The sequence below is a fragment of the Leptonychotes weddellii genome, chromosome 1 (assembly GCF_054177405.1).
Source record: "Leptonychotes weddellii isolate Sample4059 chromosome 1, ASM5417740v2, whole genome shotgun sequence".
NCBI classification, from domain to species: Eukaryota; Metazoa; Chordata; class Mammalia; order Carnivora; family Phocidae; genus Leptonychotes; species Leptonychotes weddellii.
The window spans coordinates 143,274,670-143,292,351 of NC_138369.1; the positions used below are offsets into that span (position 1 = coordinate 143,274,670).

Below are 17,682 nucleotides of genomic sequence, written 5' to 3' on the forward strand. Positions count from 1 at the left end.
GAGGTCGGCACTATTATTATTATTATTATTATTATTCTTTAGTACAATAGAAATTTATTTTTCTGAAGTAAAATAAGCCTGGAAAGAGCTGGTTTAGAGCTATCAAGTGAGGCACAGTGTCAGGGAGCCAGGGTCATTTCCAGTGCTTTTTTCTTTCTTTTTTTTTATTGTGTTAGGTTAGTCACCATACATTACATCATTAGTTTTTGATGTAGTGTTCCATGATTCATTGTTTGCATGTAACACCCAGTGCTCCATGCAATACATGCCCTCCTTAATACTCATCACCGGGCTAACCCATGCCCCTACCCCCCTTCCCTCTAAAACCCTCAATTTGTTTCTTGGAGTCCATAGTCTTTCATGGTTCGTCTCCCCCTCTGATTCCCTCCCCTTCATTTTTCCCTTCCTGCTCCTAATGACCTCCATGCTATTCCTTATGTTCCACAAATATGTGAAACTATATGATAATTGTCTTTCTCTGTTTGACTTATTTCACTTAGCATAATCTCCTCCAGTTCCATCCATGTTGATGTAAAAGTTGGGTATTTATCTTTTCTGATGGCTGAGTAATATTCCATTGTATATATGGACCACATCTTCTATATCCATTCATGTGTTGAAGAGCATCTCGGCTCTTTCCACAGTTTGGCTATTGAGGACATTGCCTCTATGAACACTGGGGTGCATGTGGCCCTTCTTTTCACTACCTCTGTATCTTTGGGGTAAATACCCAATAGTGCAATTGCTTGGTCATTGGGTAGCTCTATTTTTAATTTTTTGAGGAACCTCCACACTGTTTTCCAAAGTGGCTGTACCAACTTGCATTCCCACCAACAGTGTAAGAGGGTTCCCCTTTCTCCACAACCTCTCCAACAATTGTTGTTTCTTGCCTTGTCAGTTTTTGTCATTCTAACTGGTGTAAGATGGTATCTCAATGTGGTTTTGATTTGAATTTCCCTGATGGCTAATGATGATGAACATTTTTTCATGTGTCTGTTAGCCATTTGTAGGTCTTCTTTGGAGAGGTGTCTGTTCATGTCTTCTACCCATTTTTTGATTTAATTATTTGTTTTTTGGGTGTTGAGTTTGAGAAGTTCTTTATAGATCTTGGATATCAGCCCTTTATCTGTAGTGTCATTTGCAAATATCCTCTCCCATTCTGTGGGTTGCCTCTTTGTTTTGTTGACTATTTCCTTTGCTGTGCAGAAGCTTTTTATCTTGATTAAGTCCCAAAAGTTCATTTTCACTTTCGTTTCCCTTTCCTTTGGAGGTCGGCACTATTATTATTTGGCAGGAAGAGAAACGGGTTCAGAGAGGACTCTGTGCTCAGGTGTAGTGCATTTTACCTTTTATCCCCCAGCGCCAGCATGATTTTTCAGCATCCCAAAAAATGATAAAAAAAGTTTTTAGAGGACTACTTTAATAAAATTTCAGCATAAAGGAAGTTACAGTTAATAGGCTTCAGATACTGTATAAATATTCTTTTTTTTTTTTTAAGATTTTATTTATTTATTTGACAGAGAGAGCGAGAGAGCACAAGCAGGGGGAGCAGTAGAAGGAGAGGGAGAAGCAGGCTTCCCGCTGAGCAAGGAGCCCGATGCGGGGCTTGATCCCAGGACCCTGGGATCATGACCTGAGCCGAAGGCAGACGCTTAACCATCTGAGCCACCCAGGCGCCCCTGTATAAGTATTCTTTAAGAGACAAGCATTAGTTATAATGTTCTTAGCCTTAAATAAAATATCAACTGAAGTTAGGAGAATTAATGCCAAAAAGCTGTTGACAGTAGAAACACATTCTATTTGATATTAACTCTTGTCCAATTTTTAAATGACCCATACAGTATAAACATATAAAACTCTCCAGAGCTGTGGTCTTAACACTTAGCATGAAAGGATTACAAAAACCCCCTCCTTATTTGACAAGCAAATCCCTACGTGATCTGACCCCTACCTGCCTACACAGTTTTGTCTCCCAAATTGCAAGTCCCCCAGCCCTCCTGAACGTTTTTTGTTCCCACAATATTGAAAGCTTTGGGTCTCCTTAACACACTGCACGATTCTGAGCATCCTCGTTGTGTGTTACTCTCCATGCTGCAGCCAGTTATCCTTTTAAAACATACAGCAGATCACCTTGCTTCCATGCAAGAAACCCTTCGGTGGTCGTGCCTGCTCTGCTTAGAATAAACTCCAGTTCCGGCCCCCGGCCCAGGGTACCAGCCCCCTCCCCACCCCCCACCTTCCCCGCACTCTCCACCCCAGCGGCCCTGCTTCATTTCTACCCAGGATCATTACACTTCGCCTGGAACACCCTTTTTTCTTCAGATCTTGACTAAATAGTTCTTTCAACTGACTTTGCCCCTTTTTGTTTTATTTCTGTATGTACCTTCCCCCAGGCTAACATAGAACTTTGGTTTAAAAGCCTCTTTCAGCAAATGAGACAAATGGTATGTGACTACCGTTGTTAAGAATACATTACTGCCAATTCTGTTTAATTGTGGCTCCCCCCAAAACCTTGAAACAAGATTTGTCAGGAATAAATAGTAATTTTTCTAGTTGAGAATGGATTTTCTGTAACTCCCTAAATGAGTTTTTAGCATGACATTTATGGCCTTGCTCTCATTTGTTGTGTATTAACAGTTCATTTGTCGTCTATTAATGTTTCCGAATTCATTGGTACCTAATACGATTCCTGCTTTGAAATTATAAGCCTCGGCTTGTTTTTGCGCAGCGCGCCGATGGAAGATTTAAGTCCAAGTCCTGGACACAACACCAGCTTCACTGTGAGTGGTTGTTGTCACATTGCTGCTTTACTGAAAGAGTCTTCTCAAAGCACATCTGTCAAGGAAACTGTAAGAAAACTGGCGTCTAATTTAAGGTAAAGATATTTGCTAACATATTTCCATGCGTTTTGTTGAACTTTCTAAGCAGTGACGACTCCTGGTCTTTTTTCTTTCCCCCCACCCATGGGGTGGTAAAGTTATCAAGAAGATTCCGTAGAATGACTTTATGACTTGTCTCCTAACTATACCACTGCAGATACACCACAGGTTAAATGTCTCTTGAAATAGAACCGCAGTCGCTAACTGCCTGTCCTCAGGCGGTCTGTCACGTGCTCTGGCAGTATGGGGGAATGTTAGTTCTCTCCTGGATGTTATGAAGAATTCTAACTGAATTTCTTCCTCCCGCCCTCCATGACTTCCTCTTTCGTTTTTTATTTCTTTGGTTTTTGCCTGGCGAGGACCCTCATGACATTTGTAATGGCCTTCTGAAAAGTCTCCTTTTGTAGCTTTAGATACAAAACTTATCAAGGGAAATTGAGTTTTACTTTCTGGTTCAGTGTAGAAGGTTAACATTTGTGGGCAGGGTAAATGAGGGATTTAGATGTTTGGATCTCACTTCTCAAAGGATGCAGCTAGAGATGGAATAAAGTCCAGGATTCCAAATTTTTCCAACTAGGGACCAATGATAGGAGGCTTTACAATCAAGCCAAAGAAGTTAGTATACAGAAGAGTGCTCTAAAATAGGTAACAGAGGGAGAAGGAGGGGGCAGGAGCAGGAACACCACGGAATTAGTGGAGCCAGTTGGTTTGGTTAGGGTTCATAGCCTGTGAGTGTCCTGCGTTGTAAAATAAGAGGCTTTCGGCCAAGGAGAACACACCACATGCCCTGGTTAGAATCGTATTTTCCATGCGGACTGTGACTTTGACTTTCTAATCAGTGAGTGACTGCAAAAACTTCCTGAAGTAGAGAGTTGGCAAAGAATGGAATTAGAGAGTTGGCAAAGAGAAAGGTAACTACAACTTCTACTCAGGCCCAGGCTTTGGTCTTGTGTGTGAAAGGAGACTGCAAACCACTATAGGACTTGAACTCCATTCTGCAGTTGTCCTGGGCTTTATGGAAATTTCTGCAGCAACATCCAGGGCTGTGGGGCTCTGCATACATGGGCATGAAGGTCCCACCTATCCCTTAAAAACACACTCCCAGCATCTGTCCTGCCCTAGGAGAAAGGAGGAGGTACTCTTGGTTATATGTAGGTGGATCTGCTTGGACTTTGCATCAGGGCACATCTTCACTAATGATACTAGGGATCCAGAGACAAGTTGTTGACCAAGAAATGAAGCTGGAGTGATACATTTCTTAACACTTAAGTTTTGATCACTAAATCTGCCCTGGCACCTGAGTTGGCAAGCCTCCACTAGCCTGGGAATGGGATGGAAGCAGGTCAGACCTCAGTGTTGTACAGATGTTACGAAGTTGAAAAAGGCCACTAATCCAGTGATCTGGATGGATAATCAGTCTCATACTGACATGGTCTACAGTATAGTCCCTCAAGAATAGGATTCTCCAGCCAGTTCTGTCAGCATTTGTCCAGAAGTAATATGTAAGCTCCTCAGTTTTGAAGTAGGGTAACCATAGATTTGAATCCTGGTTTGTTCCTTACTGGTTCCAAGATTCAAGCATGTCAATTGAGCACTAAGACCGGGTGGTATGCAATAAATTATATATAGGAATGTGCCCACATGTCCAATGACTGGGATATTGCTTCTTGATAATAATAGCTATCATTTTTGAGCTGTTATTATATTTTAGGCTCACCCAAATATCATGTATATATTAGCTCCTTACTCCCACAAACTTATGAGGTTGATATTAGTCTTTTTTTTTAATGGATGAGGAAACTGAAGCTTAGAGAAATTAATACACCCAAAGTCACAATTACACAGCTACTAGGACAGGGCTGGGTTTTAGCCGAGGCTCCCTGATTTGTCGTCTCGTGCTCTGAACCACTCTATACACACACAGATGCAGGTGCATATACATACAGAAACGTATATATGTATGTGTATATATGTGTGTGTGTGTGTATGTATACATGTACACATTTTATCTCACACACACACACACACACACACACACACCCTTCGCTGTTCTCCACACTGAGATCTGGAGGGCCTTGTCTGGTTGTGTTGCAGCAGAGTTTGGGTGTGCCACTGTGTATCATCATTTTCCTAATTTTTTCCTTGGCTCATCTTTGTTCTGCATTTAAGTGTATCATTACTATTAATTTTAATGTTACGTGTGATCAAAAAGGGTATAATGTGATTGAGTGTACTAAGACATTAAAGTACATTCACTTCTATAATTAGGCATCACTAGAAAATTAAAATTTCCCGGAAACCATCTCCCTAATGAACATGTAGAATTTTTGGTGCTTGAAATCATCACGCTATTATCAACTGAACACTCTGAAAGCCAAATGTATTACTAAATCAGCTCTTTTTGGTACCGGCTTGCATTTTTTTGTGGTGATTGTTTTACAAAAATATTAAGTGGAAAAAGAATTGTACAGAACACAAAGCTTAACTGGAACACAATGAGCTCCTCATTTATCAATCTTCTCTTTCACCTTCAGCAGCATGCAGTATGTTTTCTCACATTTCACGGATGAAACCGATTTCTTGTCTTCTTTGTTGTTCTTACCCCCTGTGCTGCACTATTCTGTATCTGGTCCACGTGTTATTCCTTGTGTTAACTAGACTTCACATGTCTCGGGGCATGAGGATTGTGGCTGATTGTGTAGAACGTGGAGGGTTCCATGTGCTTTACACCGACCATCCCTCCCCAGATTTGCCTGGCTTGTCACACAAGAGAGTCGATAGAGCCCTTTCCCTCCACATGGTTCACTCTGGACATGACCTCAGCCTTATCCCTTTCCACACTGCCAAAGTAGAGTCCGGCCACTTCTGTTTATTTCATGTTAATGGAATAAATTAATAAAAATAGTAGCTTTCATTGTTCATTTTCATTACCTGATTATGCTCAGTTTAGTGTTTTCTGACTTATGTTACTTTTTGTTTTATGTGTATTAGTTTATTTAATCCCCAAATATAGTAACATCTTTGAAAACAGATTGGATTTTCCACACCCTGTCTAGCATATATTAGTAGGTATTCAAAGAATGCCTTTTTTTTTTGTTTTAGTAGCCTCCATGCCCAGTATGGAGCCCAATGCAGGGCTCGAACTCATGACCCTAAGATCAAGACCTGAACTGAGATCAAGAGTCAGATGCTTAACTGACTGAGCCACCTAAGGGCCCCTCAAAGAATACTTTTAATAAAGTTGAGAGGGATTAATGTAAAATGCAGTGAGTAGTATTGCTGGATATTAAAATATTTTCAGATTATGGGGTATGACTGAGTTGTGTTAAGTCAGAGGTAGATGAGCTAAACTCAGATCCACACTGTTAAATTGTATTAGATGATCCTAATATTAGAGTAGTATTAAATCTCAATTCACTCTCAATAGTAATGATAATAATAATATGTATTTATTATGCACTTCCGGTGTACCAGGCACTGTCTTAAGGGCTTTGCATATGTTAACTCACTTAAACCTTTCAACAGCCCGGTAATTAGATTTTTATTATCCCCATTTTATGGATGAGAAAATTGATGTTGGTAGAGTTTGAGTAATCTGCCCAGCATTACATAACTCTTGGGTGGTAGAGCTGGAATTTCAATCCTGACCGTCTCATAGTCCTTGCTTTGAACTGCTAACCCTCGGACACCTTGTTTCAGTTCATTGTTGTGTGTGTAAACTTGATAATGAGGCAGACTTCATTTATTTCAACTCCGTAAAAGCCCAAACATGCTTTGTGTTAGCTTAAATTTTAAAAGTATCAAAAATAAGTTTTAAAAAGGAAGTCCCTCGTTACAGGTGGCTGCCAGTTACCAAAGCAAGAGAAAAGCCCACAAAAGTGAATACATGAGCAGTTGGGGGTCTGTCAAAAAACGTGATCTGATTCCAGGTTTTATGAAATTAAGCTATGCCATTTCTGTTCATCCTCATCTTTCTCTTTCACTGGGTTGGAGAAGAGAGTTTCAATCTACCTCAAGTAAGAGGCTTGCTCTTTTTCTTAGCTAAGACCAAGCTTATGAACTTGGTTACTTTTTAAAAAGAGCAGCCGGGTGACCAGGTACTTCTGTGTTTTACTGCTCATGTCTAGAGGGAATGGAGCTGTATTAATGCAAGTAGGAGATTTTTCTTAAGAAAAAGCTACTCTGTTGGGAAGGGAATAGGACAGGGGAGTGAAAAGGAAATGACCCTCAGCCGCAGCGCTTCCAAGCTTGGCCATCGCAGACAGAAACAGCGCTGACTCAGGGTTGTAGCTCACCTGGTTGAACTCTTTAAAAACTTCCAGATTGGACTTGCAGATTTGGGTATGGATTTTATAGGAATTCAGCTGAGATGGGCATCCGAGCAGAGGACCTCCTATAATCCTGGATGCTAGTAACAGCTCTGGAAGATCTTTAGGCTTTTTCTTAAAGTCTTGAGAAGAGAGACAGTGTTAACCAAAGACATGTTCCTGATTTTATTATCAAGTCTGAGGGCAGAGCTGTGAGTAGATGCTCCAAGGGAAGAAGGGCTGTTCCTGTGCGACAAGAGTCCTGTTGAGAAGGTGGCGCGTGATTGACGAGTCCCCCACAGCACAGTATCCGTCTGACTCAGTGGCTACCGGTGAACAGACCCCACTTTATTCCTGCAGTTTGGTGCTGAGCGCCTCCTGGCACACTCCTGACAGTACCTTTCCTGGATTAGAGGATCACTCTGTCCTAAGGGAAACCTGAAGTTTGTGAGTGGAGGGAGGTTTGATACCTCCCAGGAACAAAAGAAGATACCGGCAAGGGATACCAGGCAAGAAAGGGACTCAAGACAATACATGAAGGAATTTTCTAAGAGTGCTTAACTACGTTCAGACCTTGCTTCTGCCATTTTTGGTGTCTTACAGTTTCCTAACAGCATCTAACAGTTTTTCTGAATTAATTTTTCAGGAAAAGGAAGAGGTCTATGTGTTTGTGCTTGGAGACCACAGGAGCTGTGTAATTTGTCCTCTGTCTTGTAGGTCTTACGGGATGGAATCCCTGAGGGAAAAGCTAATTAGCAGCAGCTCTGGGGAAGAGAGAGTCAAAGGCAGAAAGCAGAGACCCTGGAGGGAGAGAGACAAAGGAGAGTGCACCTGCTAGGGCCTGTTGCGGGGGGGCGGGGGAGAGGTCCTTAATCATTAGGAAACCAGAGAGGCTCAAAGTAAGAATAAGTCCTCAACCAAAGAGTTTCCATAAAGATGACTTGAAGTTACATATATCAAGCATATAGTAGCACTTAGTACACTTCCAGCACTTTATAAAGAGTGGTTGAATGTGACCAGGGGGCTCACTATTGCCAGAAAACACTTGTCCCCAGCATGTAGTGCAGTGGCCGGGAATGCATGCTTCATGCGCCCCCACCCTCCTGCCCCACAGCTGGCTAACTCCTCCTCCTCCTCCGGGGCTCCCCACGATGGGGAGGGCCCCTCATCTCGGTGCCCATAGCGCTGCGTTCCCATTCTCATCCCAGCATTTATCACACTGTCCTAGAAAAGCTTGCTTCCCTGTCTGCATTCCCCATGAGGCTGAATTCCATGAAATAAGAACGTATGGGTTCCTAGCATGGGAGCAGATGCCAGGCTCTGGCAGGGGCCACTGGGTAAAAGCTATGTGGTGGTGGGGTTCAGGGACTATCTGGGGGACTACTGAGCTTGAGTGTATTGAGAAAATACAACATGGCAGAAGCTGTAAAACTTTTATATAAAGTTGTGTTTTATTTTAAAATGGTATCTAGCTTTAGAAATATTAGTATGTTTGTGTGAGAAATTATTTAGATGATAGATGATGTGTGGTGTAAATTCTGATGCAGAGATTGCCGAGGTTGAGAATAATTCAGAACTAATATAGAACTTTTTTCTCCCCTAGCCTCCCCTTCACCCTCTCCCAGTCCCAACCCAGCGCTACCACCACCTGAAATGTGCTTCTCTGGAAGCACCTCCCCAGAAGATGGTTGATATGCTGTAAATCTAAACCCAAAAGCATTTATACCCACCCTGACAAGGACTGTTGCTCAGGAGAGGCTCGAACCGTGTGTTGAGGGAAGGGAGGCTGGATTTAGAGAGAGAAGGGGCTGGTTTGTGTAAAAGACCTCCTCGCTTCTGTCCCACCAAACCAGCCCTAGCGGTGACCACAGGTCACCTTTCCTCGGGACTCAACTTGTAGGTCTCTTCTCCATCCCATCTGATTTCTGCTCATCTCAAATGCCCAGAACTCACTCACCTTCTTACTAACTGGGTAAATAATTCTGAGGAGTGTGAGTGTGTGTGTGTGTGTGTGTGTGTGTGTGTGTGTGTGTGTGTGTGTTATATTTGACATTGTGTAGTGCTGAGGATTTTTAACGTTTGGATTGAATTTCCTTAAAACTATAAATGAATATTAAAACATAATATTCTTAAAAAACTCGGAATGTAAATTATGTAAGAAACAGCTATTTTATCTTTTGTGTGCCGTATTATTTTACAGTTGAAAAGTTTTGTAAATCCCTTGGATGATACACATGAGGTTCTTAGAACCCTTCAACACAAAAACACTCCATGCACTTTTAAGATAGAGTAGCTATAAATTTCTAGATTTCATATTCTCCCAGGAATGAGATATGTATCATCTGGGTGACTAATCCCAAAAAAGCTGTCACCCTACAAGGGCGGGGCGCTACTGCCTCTTGGCAAAATGAAGCACCTGTCAGAACAATGGCCAGTCACTGGAAAGAACAGGGTCCACGTATGATTTCTAAGAGTAGCAGCAGAGCCCCAGATGAAAGGAATTATTCTGGAGAATTGAATTCTTTGGCTTTCTTAGGGGAAAAAAAAGTCAGGAGACAGTGTCTTTCCTTCAGAAATTTTGCAATGCTAAGTTTTCTGCAAGGAGAACACTCAAGTAGGTGCAGGGCTTTTCTGGGCTGCTTGATTATGGATGGGCATTGTGAGCCCATGCCTGCTTTCTGCCTGCCCGCCTGCTTCCTTCCTTCCTCTCTCTCACTCTCATTTCTTTTCTTTTTTCTCTTCTCTTCTCTTTTCTTCTCTTCTTTTTTTTCTTTTCCTTTCCTTTCCTTTCTTTCTCTCTTTCTCTTTCTTTCTCCCTTCCTTTCCCTTCCTTTCTTTCCACTTTCGTTCTTCCTCTTTCTTCCTTTCTTTTTTAAATAAACTTTTAATTTTAAGGTAAGTATTGGTTCACAAGCAGTTGTAAGAAATAATATAGAGAGATGCCCTGTACCCTTTACCTGCTTTTCCCTGGTGGTAACGCTATCACAGGATGTTGGCGTGGACACAGTCAAGATACAGAACAGTCGCCTCACCCTGAAGATTCCGCCTGTTGCCTTTTTATAGCCACGCCCACTTCCCTTTCCCCAGTCTATGCTTCTTGGGGAAGACTTTGATGACGGGTTAAAACAGTTTGGTGGGCATGAATGTTCATCTTTGCCAAGATGTTTAACCCCCAGCAGTTCTGACAGGTGAGTGCTGCGTCCCTGTTCCTTGTATATGACCATCTCCGGTCTGCTCATATTCCTAGGGAGATTCTTCAGTACTTTTTCCCTCAATATCAGCTACCATCAGAATTTGGCTACACATCTGTGGAGGAACTTGCAGCAAGTTTTGAGGTAAGCCAGGTTTATTGGAACTTTGAGGGAATGACAGAATAGCCTGACCTTAATCTTCATTGAAGACACATTGTAAAGTGCTACCGGGAGGAGGACCTAGAATGGTTTAAGTGAATGAACATGGGGATCTTTATACCACATGGATGACTCAGAATGAAAACTGCATTTAAAACCAGTGTGGCCAAGGTTCAGATAAACTTTGGGAAGATCTTACAGACCGAGAACAGAAAGTTGCAGAGATGAAAAGAAACAGGACATGGTCCCTGACTTCCCTCCATGACACCAAAAATAGAGTTTCTATTGCTTGGATACATGTTCCTCAACCACTCGTTATGGGGGGCTGAGGTGAGGATTGGGTGGGTCAGCCATGTCAGGTGCCCAGAGCACTAGTCTTACTAAAATCATTAACACATCACAGGGAAAGATGAAGAAAATTCTATTTACCAAACCTCCTTTCAGGGACAGTGCCATATAGGATTAGAAAGAAAACTCTGTTCAGCTACCTGGGCTCATATGGGTTGTCTGCAGGCCGCTAAGTCACTGCAGCCTGTGGTGAGGCTGAGTGAGCTGTGCATGCCTGGGGCTGCCAGAAGGTGCTCCCTGAAGCCCAGAAGAACCTTGGGGTACAAGAGGGTGGGAGGATGCTTTCTCTGCCTTCATGCTCAGCATTGCTTGTGGAGAGGATGGATATACATGGAAAGGCTGTTAGTGAAAAGAACACCAAATAATTGGACAGAGGTGACTTATGCTTTAATCTGATCCCGGGGAGAAACCCTTAATTTTCTAATGTATAATTATGGTTTCTGCTCCCTCACCTTCTACCCTCACCTCCTCCTCCTCCCCCTCCCCATCTCCCTGCCAGGGTTCCAACCCTGTTACTTCCCTGGGACTGTCTTGTGAGGCCACCAGTGACCACTAGGCCGACAAATGCAGTGGTCACTCTTATCCTACCTGACCTCTGAGAGACTGGCCCAGTTTGACCACTTTTTTCTTCTTGAACCACTTTCTTTGTGTCGCTTCCATGACAACGCACTTCCCATTTTCTTGCTTTTCTTCCTCCCGTCTTTTCTGCTGGCAACTCAATTCCTTCTCTCTTTGGTTTCTACATGTTGGCACGTCTGAGGGCCCATTCCTGGGCCATTTTCTTCTCTCTGTTAAGTGCTGTTTCTAGGTGACCTAGACAAGTCTGTGACTTTAAATACTATCCCATATGCCTGCAACTCCCCAGTCTTTTTCTGTGGTATTCCCATTCCAGAGACCCAGACTCCAGCTACCTTCTTGACATCCTCTTGAATAATCTTTGTCATTTACTTTTCCTTCACTTTTTTTTTTCTTCTGCAATTGTTTAACCATGTTGTTTATTATGTAAACTGCCTTAATCTTTTTTTTTTTTTTGGAATAAGGTGAGGTATACTTTAATTTAATTGGACCCAGGCTTAAAAGACCCCAGTACCAATGTTGGCCAGTTCTAGGCTTTGATGGTTTTTTATACTAGATACTTGCACATTATAACTCCATTGTAGACAGCTCATTTTCTAAAAGCTAATATCCTGTCCTATTATTTACAAAAACAGCTGGAGCAATGCCCAGAGCAGACAAACAAAAAGCTGAGAATGTGCTTCAACCAGGTAAGCTTTTTAATGTTTTTTATAAATGTAGTCATTTATATTCTAAATGATCCCGTATTCCAAAGGAGAAATAATATACATTTCCAAATGTTAGGTTTGGAAGGAAATCAAATTTGTATTCTCTTACCGAGACTAAGATTAATGGGTAGCATATCAGATGTCACAAAGCAACATCTTTTTTGAATTTTAAAATGCAAATGTTTCCACAGCAAAAAGATTATGAAACACTGGGAGTAGGACTATATTTTGAACAGAATATATGATGTTCGGTGTCTTTAAGAAATAGGTTAAGTCCTTGAGACACTGGACTAAACCAGAAATCATTTGCAGATTAGAGTTTTTAATTATTTTGGAGTTTGATATCTCCGGGGGGTTTTTTGGTTTGTTTGTTTTTTTTTGTTTTTTAGTATCCTGTCAACAGTTTTTTAAGTTTATGATTTTTCCATTATAAAAGTAGTTATAAAAACAATTAATACTACTAAAAGTACTTATGCTTACAGCCATCTTCTGGAAAACTAAAAATAACATGCAAACCTATAAAGACTAGGAGGTGCGTGGTGACCCCTGGAATCATGGGAAGCAGAAACAGAAAGAAGGGCACCGCCTCATCTCTTTTGTAGGGAATGGAATAGATTTGGATATTCTTGTTTCATAAGTGAAATAGAACTACGAAGTAAGTTCCCAAAGATATATAACCAGACAAACTTGAGATGAAAATTAGAACGTAAACCAGACTCCTCCTTAGAAAGGCTGCATCACAAAGTATTTGAAGTGTAGGATGTGCCTAAATTTCACAGCCTTGTCGATATATTTGCCTTTGATGTTTCTGAATGGGTGCCTACTGGACTGTGATAAACAGATGGAAATGAAGGTTTCCCATCCCTGTTCAACTGAAGAGTGAGTTTATTTCCTGAATAATGTCCATTGAAAAGGAGTCACTGAACATTTTCAGCCTTGAAGACGTGCTTGTCCACATTTCCTAACTAGATTACAGGACAAAGTTTTCATTCAATATATTTTTGATCCTATTTCTAGCACTATATTATTTTCATCCATGAATGTAAAGCAGGGATTGATCAAGGCCCAGTAGAGGTAGACACTAAACTAAACTTTTATATAAGCCAATACCTCATTAACCCTCAAAACATTGGGAGGTAGATGCCACTATCTTATGTTAGTAATGAGGAATGAGAGAGTCAGCAAGGTAATAGTCAGTGTCATGATACAAGTAAGTAACAGTTTCAGGATTGGAACCCAGATGTGTCCCACTCCATGCTCGTTCTCTGCATCACTGTCTTCCATCTTCCCTTTACCCAGACTGTGCTCCTTCATCCTGTGACAGGGTCTGCGTGTGTAACTTGCCGTACATATACCACAGCTTCTCATCCTTTTGGTGTAAAAGAATTATTGTTTACTTACTAGAGACCTTGATGTGGCATGATGAGATGCGTATGGGGGGCTGCTGACAGTGGAATGGGGGGGTGTGTGGTGGGCAGGTTGTTTAGTGACCCACCAGGAATTGTCCCAACTGGAAGTCTGTGGCAGCCAGTTCCAAGAATTACTAGTCAGGCTCCTGGATCTTCCCATAGATCTTCATTTACTGGTTAGGGATCTCTGACTTAAGTACTTAACACCATGAAACTTAGAAATTTGCGAAGAATTAGGTTGTCACGCACCTTAGTTTATCCAGGCTTATGTGTGTCTTTCACGTCTGTTCCTAAGTGATATTTTTCTAGTATCTGTATGATCAGTAATGGAGCCAGACTGTGTTAGGGTTCTGGAGACCAGACTGAATAAGGGAAGTATTTACACAAGGTGAACCATGTTAGCAGAAGTGATGAGTAGAATCCTCTTAGTGTTTAGGGCAAGTGGAATTCAAAGAATCAAAGCAAGATAAACAGTCAGGAGACCATGAGTTCCTGTTGAAACAGAGATGTTGTTGCAAGCAAAATACAGAATCATTGTGATCATGACTTCCCCAACATGAAACTGGTCATGAGGACTTTATTATTGATTGGTAATTTTAAGTGGATGGTTATAAAAACTATTAAAATCATTTTTTGAAATCCATGTAGAGGACAGATCTATGCAACTTGATTTAAGCTGCGTACTTTTAATAAAGACGGCTATATCAAAACACAGGAGGATCCTTGATAAGTCACAGATGTCTTTGGTCACCTTGTCCTGGTTTCCATAACTACTATTAATAGTAGATGATTTATGACCACATAGGTGGTCCTATACGACTTTGCCTAAACCACCATCTTTTATTCTTTCCTCTCACAAACCACCTGCCCCATCCGAAATGAAATTGATCCAGTCTACCAGACTGGCCTGCCTCTGAGCCTTTTCCCATGCTGTCTCCCAGAGCACTCTTGTCTACTCTCCCAGTCTGCAGTTGGGCTCTTGAAATCCTCCCCACCCAATGTTGGGTCTGGTCAATGTCACCTTCCACTTCAAGCCTTCCTCAATCTGTCCATGTGAACTTAATCTTGACTTTCTGTGTTCTGAGAGAAACTTAAAACTATTTTAGCAATAATTAAATTTTCTGCCCTGTATTGTAGTTGTTTCTTGTATTTTATTTTCTCCTTAACTAGATCATAGAATCCTTGAAGTTCACAATTCTTTCTTATCAAACTCTGTATCCTGCCAGCATTCAATCAGTACCTTTGAATGCATCTCGACCCTACCATTTGTACACTGAATCAAGGTTGATTGTTTTTGCTATAGTACCAGCCCACATAAACACTCATGTGTCACATACCTATAAGTAGAGTAAAAAATCTATAGCTCTTGTAGGCCAGACTTCCTTTGTGCTAACTTGTTAGGATTCTGGAGCTCCAGAGCTGCTAGAACTCTGACTTTTTAAGTTCAAGGCAGAAAATTAAAATCTCAGTTGAATATCCTTTCTTTCAAATCCTAATTCTGTTCTGAATTAATGGAGTTTGGAAAGAATTCCATTTTTGATCTGCCTCAAATACCTCTACAAGAGTAGGTTTAACCAGCAGAACTAAGCCTCTCATCTTGTTACAATTCTCTACTCCTAATTAAAAGGTTAATACAACCAGAAGTCCTTTTACATTGAGCTTTGAAAGTTCTCAAAATTGCTACCTTTTATAGAAACTTCCTGAAAATGTTAGCCTGAGAAAGACAGAAGAATAAATCAGGAAACTGGCTGGTAGTGTTCGAAGGAAATATCGTTTGCTTGGTTAGAAAACTGTGAACTTTGAGAGACTAAGATATGACCTTGAAAATAGTGGGCTATATAAACATTCTTAATGTCATACTGTATGAACACTGTTGCCTTCTGAACTTTTTATTGAGAAGTAATTCTAGGTACACAGGAAATTACAAAACAGTAGAGAGGTCTCATGTACCTTTCCATTTTTCCCAATGCTTATGTCTTAATTATATAATTATAGTAGAATATCAAAACCACAAAATTGAAGTTGGTGAAATAAGTGTCTCATTTTATTCATATGTGTGGATTTGTGTAACCACCACCAAAACCAGGATCCAGACTCCCACCACCACAGAGATCTCCCGGTTCTCTCCTTTATAGTCACACTGCACACAAACAAGCACCCCAACTCCAGGCAACCACTAATCGGTTCTTCATCTCTATCATTTTGTCATTTCAGTCATGCTATAGAAATGGAGTCATATATTATGTGTCAATTTCTGATTGTCTGTATTCACTTAGCATAACGCCCTTCACATCCATTCAAGTGTTATCAATAGTACGTTCCTTTTATTGCTGATAAGCAATAATGTTTTTCAGATTTCTTTTTAATTTTACTTGTTTTGGTTTGTTTTCTTGCTACTATTGCTTTTATCAAAATGTGTTCCCTGGCTTTCATTCAGATGGCAAAGCTGTGAAATTCTAGAGCTTTGAACACTAAGAACTCTGTGTGACTGGTGACGTCTGAGCTATCTATGACTCTGTCCTCCTTGAATTATTTACCCTACTCCACCTTCTGGCCATGGGGTACGGCACTCCCTGGGGTTGACTAAAACCCCCACAGGAAGCATCTATGAAGCTTCCTGGAGGAGGTGGTTATTGCCTTAATTGGAAGTCATCAACTTTTTTTTTTATTTAAAGATTTCATTTACTTGAGAGAGAGAGCATGAGAGGGGGGAGGGTCAGAGGGAGAAGCAGACTCCCCACTGAGCAGGGACACAGATGCAGGACTCCCCATTAAAGAGTATTAAGCTACTTAAAGTACATGGATTAATATCAGTAACTTATCCTCCAATTTGTGCTTTTTAAAAAAAGAGTTTTATATATTTATTTATTTGGGGGAGAGAGAGAACGAGCAGGGGAAGGATCAGAGGGAGAGAGAGAAGCAGACTCTCTGCTGAGCCTGGCCCTCACGGACTCGATCCCAGGGTGCTGGGATCATGACCTGAGCCGAAGGCAGATGCTTAACCGACTGAGCCACCCAGGTGCCCGGAAGTCATCAACTTCTTGTGGGTTGAATTGAGGATGTTCGAAAGTGGGTATCCCTCCAAGATCTCAGAACATAGCCTGGATTTCAGGGCAGGATTGGCCTGTGTGCTTAAAACCCCCTTGCTGTGAATGCTGCACATCTGCTCTCCTAATTCTCCGCATTTAGTGCCAATGGTGTGGCACATGTGGGAAATACAGGGGGTGAACAAAACCAGTGCTTTTTTACATTGAGGTTACGTTCTAGAGGAAACACAGATAACAGAGCATAATGTAACATCACGTAGTGATAGCTACTAAACACGTAAATAAACATAAAATAATTGTGCAGGGCCTGGGGGTAGACTGTGACGGTGTGTGTTGGGGAAGGGGCAGCCTATTTCAGAGCAAAGGGTACCTGAGCCATGTTTTAGCACAGACCTGAGGCAAGCAGTGAGCCTTGTGGAGGTTGGGCTTGAACTCACTGAACAGAGAAAGCAGCAAGGGTGAAGGGCCTGAGGCAGGAATGAGCTTGGTGTTTTCCTGGAAGAATGAGGCTGCAACTCAGGGAAATAAGGTAAGAATGGGCAGAGGCAGGCCAAGGATTTCAGCATCACATTAATTCTTGGTGTCCCCACACAAGTGTCTGGGTAGTTTGAGGCTCTAAAAATCTAAGATTTCTTTACATGGCAATCCACAAATCTCACAATTAAGTCTCACCTTTAATGGAATACATTGTGTAAGCGTGTGTGTGTATGTGTGTGAATACACACATATTGGCAAGTGTTTGCCACTGTGGAGTGGTATTTGGGTCCCTGCTCCCAAATACTCTTCTTTTTTTTTTTAATTTTATTATGTTAATCACCGTACATTATATCATTAGTTTTTGATGTAGTGTTCCATGATTCATTGTTTGCATATAACACCCAGTGCTCCATTCAATATGTGCCCTCTTTAATACCCATCACCAGGCTAACCCATCCCCCCCACCCCCTCCCCTCTAAAACCCTGTTTGTTTCTCAGAGTCCATAGTCTCTCATGGTTTGTCTCCCACTCCATTTCCCCCCTTCATTTTTCCCTTCCTACTATCTTCTTTTTTTTAACATA

General features: G+C 41.4%; 1 protein-coding gene across 2 annotated transcripts in view; it reads left to right on the top strand.

Moving 5' to 3' along the window:
* The window catches only part of MORC1 (MORC family CW-type zinc finger 1), a 171,803-nt gene that overhangs the window by 146,808 nt on the left and 7,313 nt on the right, over window positions 1-17,682 (top strand). For both annotated transcript variants that reach the window (XM_031024182.2, XM_081797321.1), the window contains 3 exons: window positions 2,729-2,875; window positions 10,434-10,521; window positions 12,096-12,149. In XM_031024182.2, the coding sequence (XP_030880042.1) occupies window positions 2,729-2,875; window positions 10,434-10,521; window positions 12,096-12,149 (289 nt within the window). The remainder of the gene's footprint in view (window positions 1-2,728; window positions 2,876-10,433; window positions 10,522-12,095; window positions 12,150-17,682) is intronic.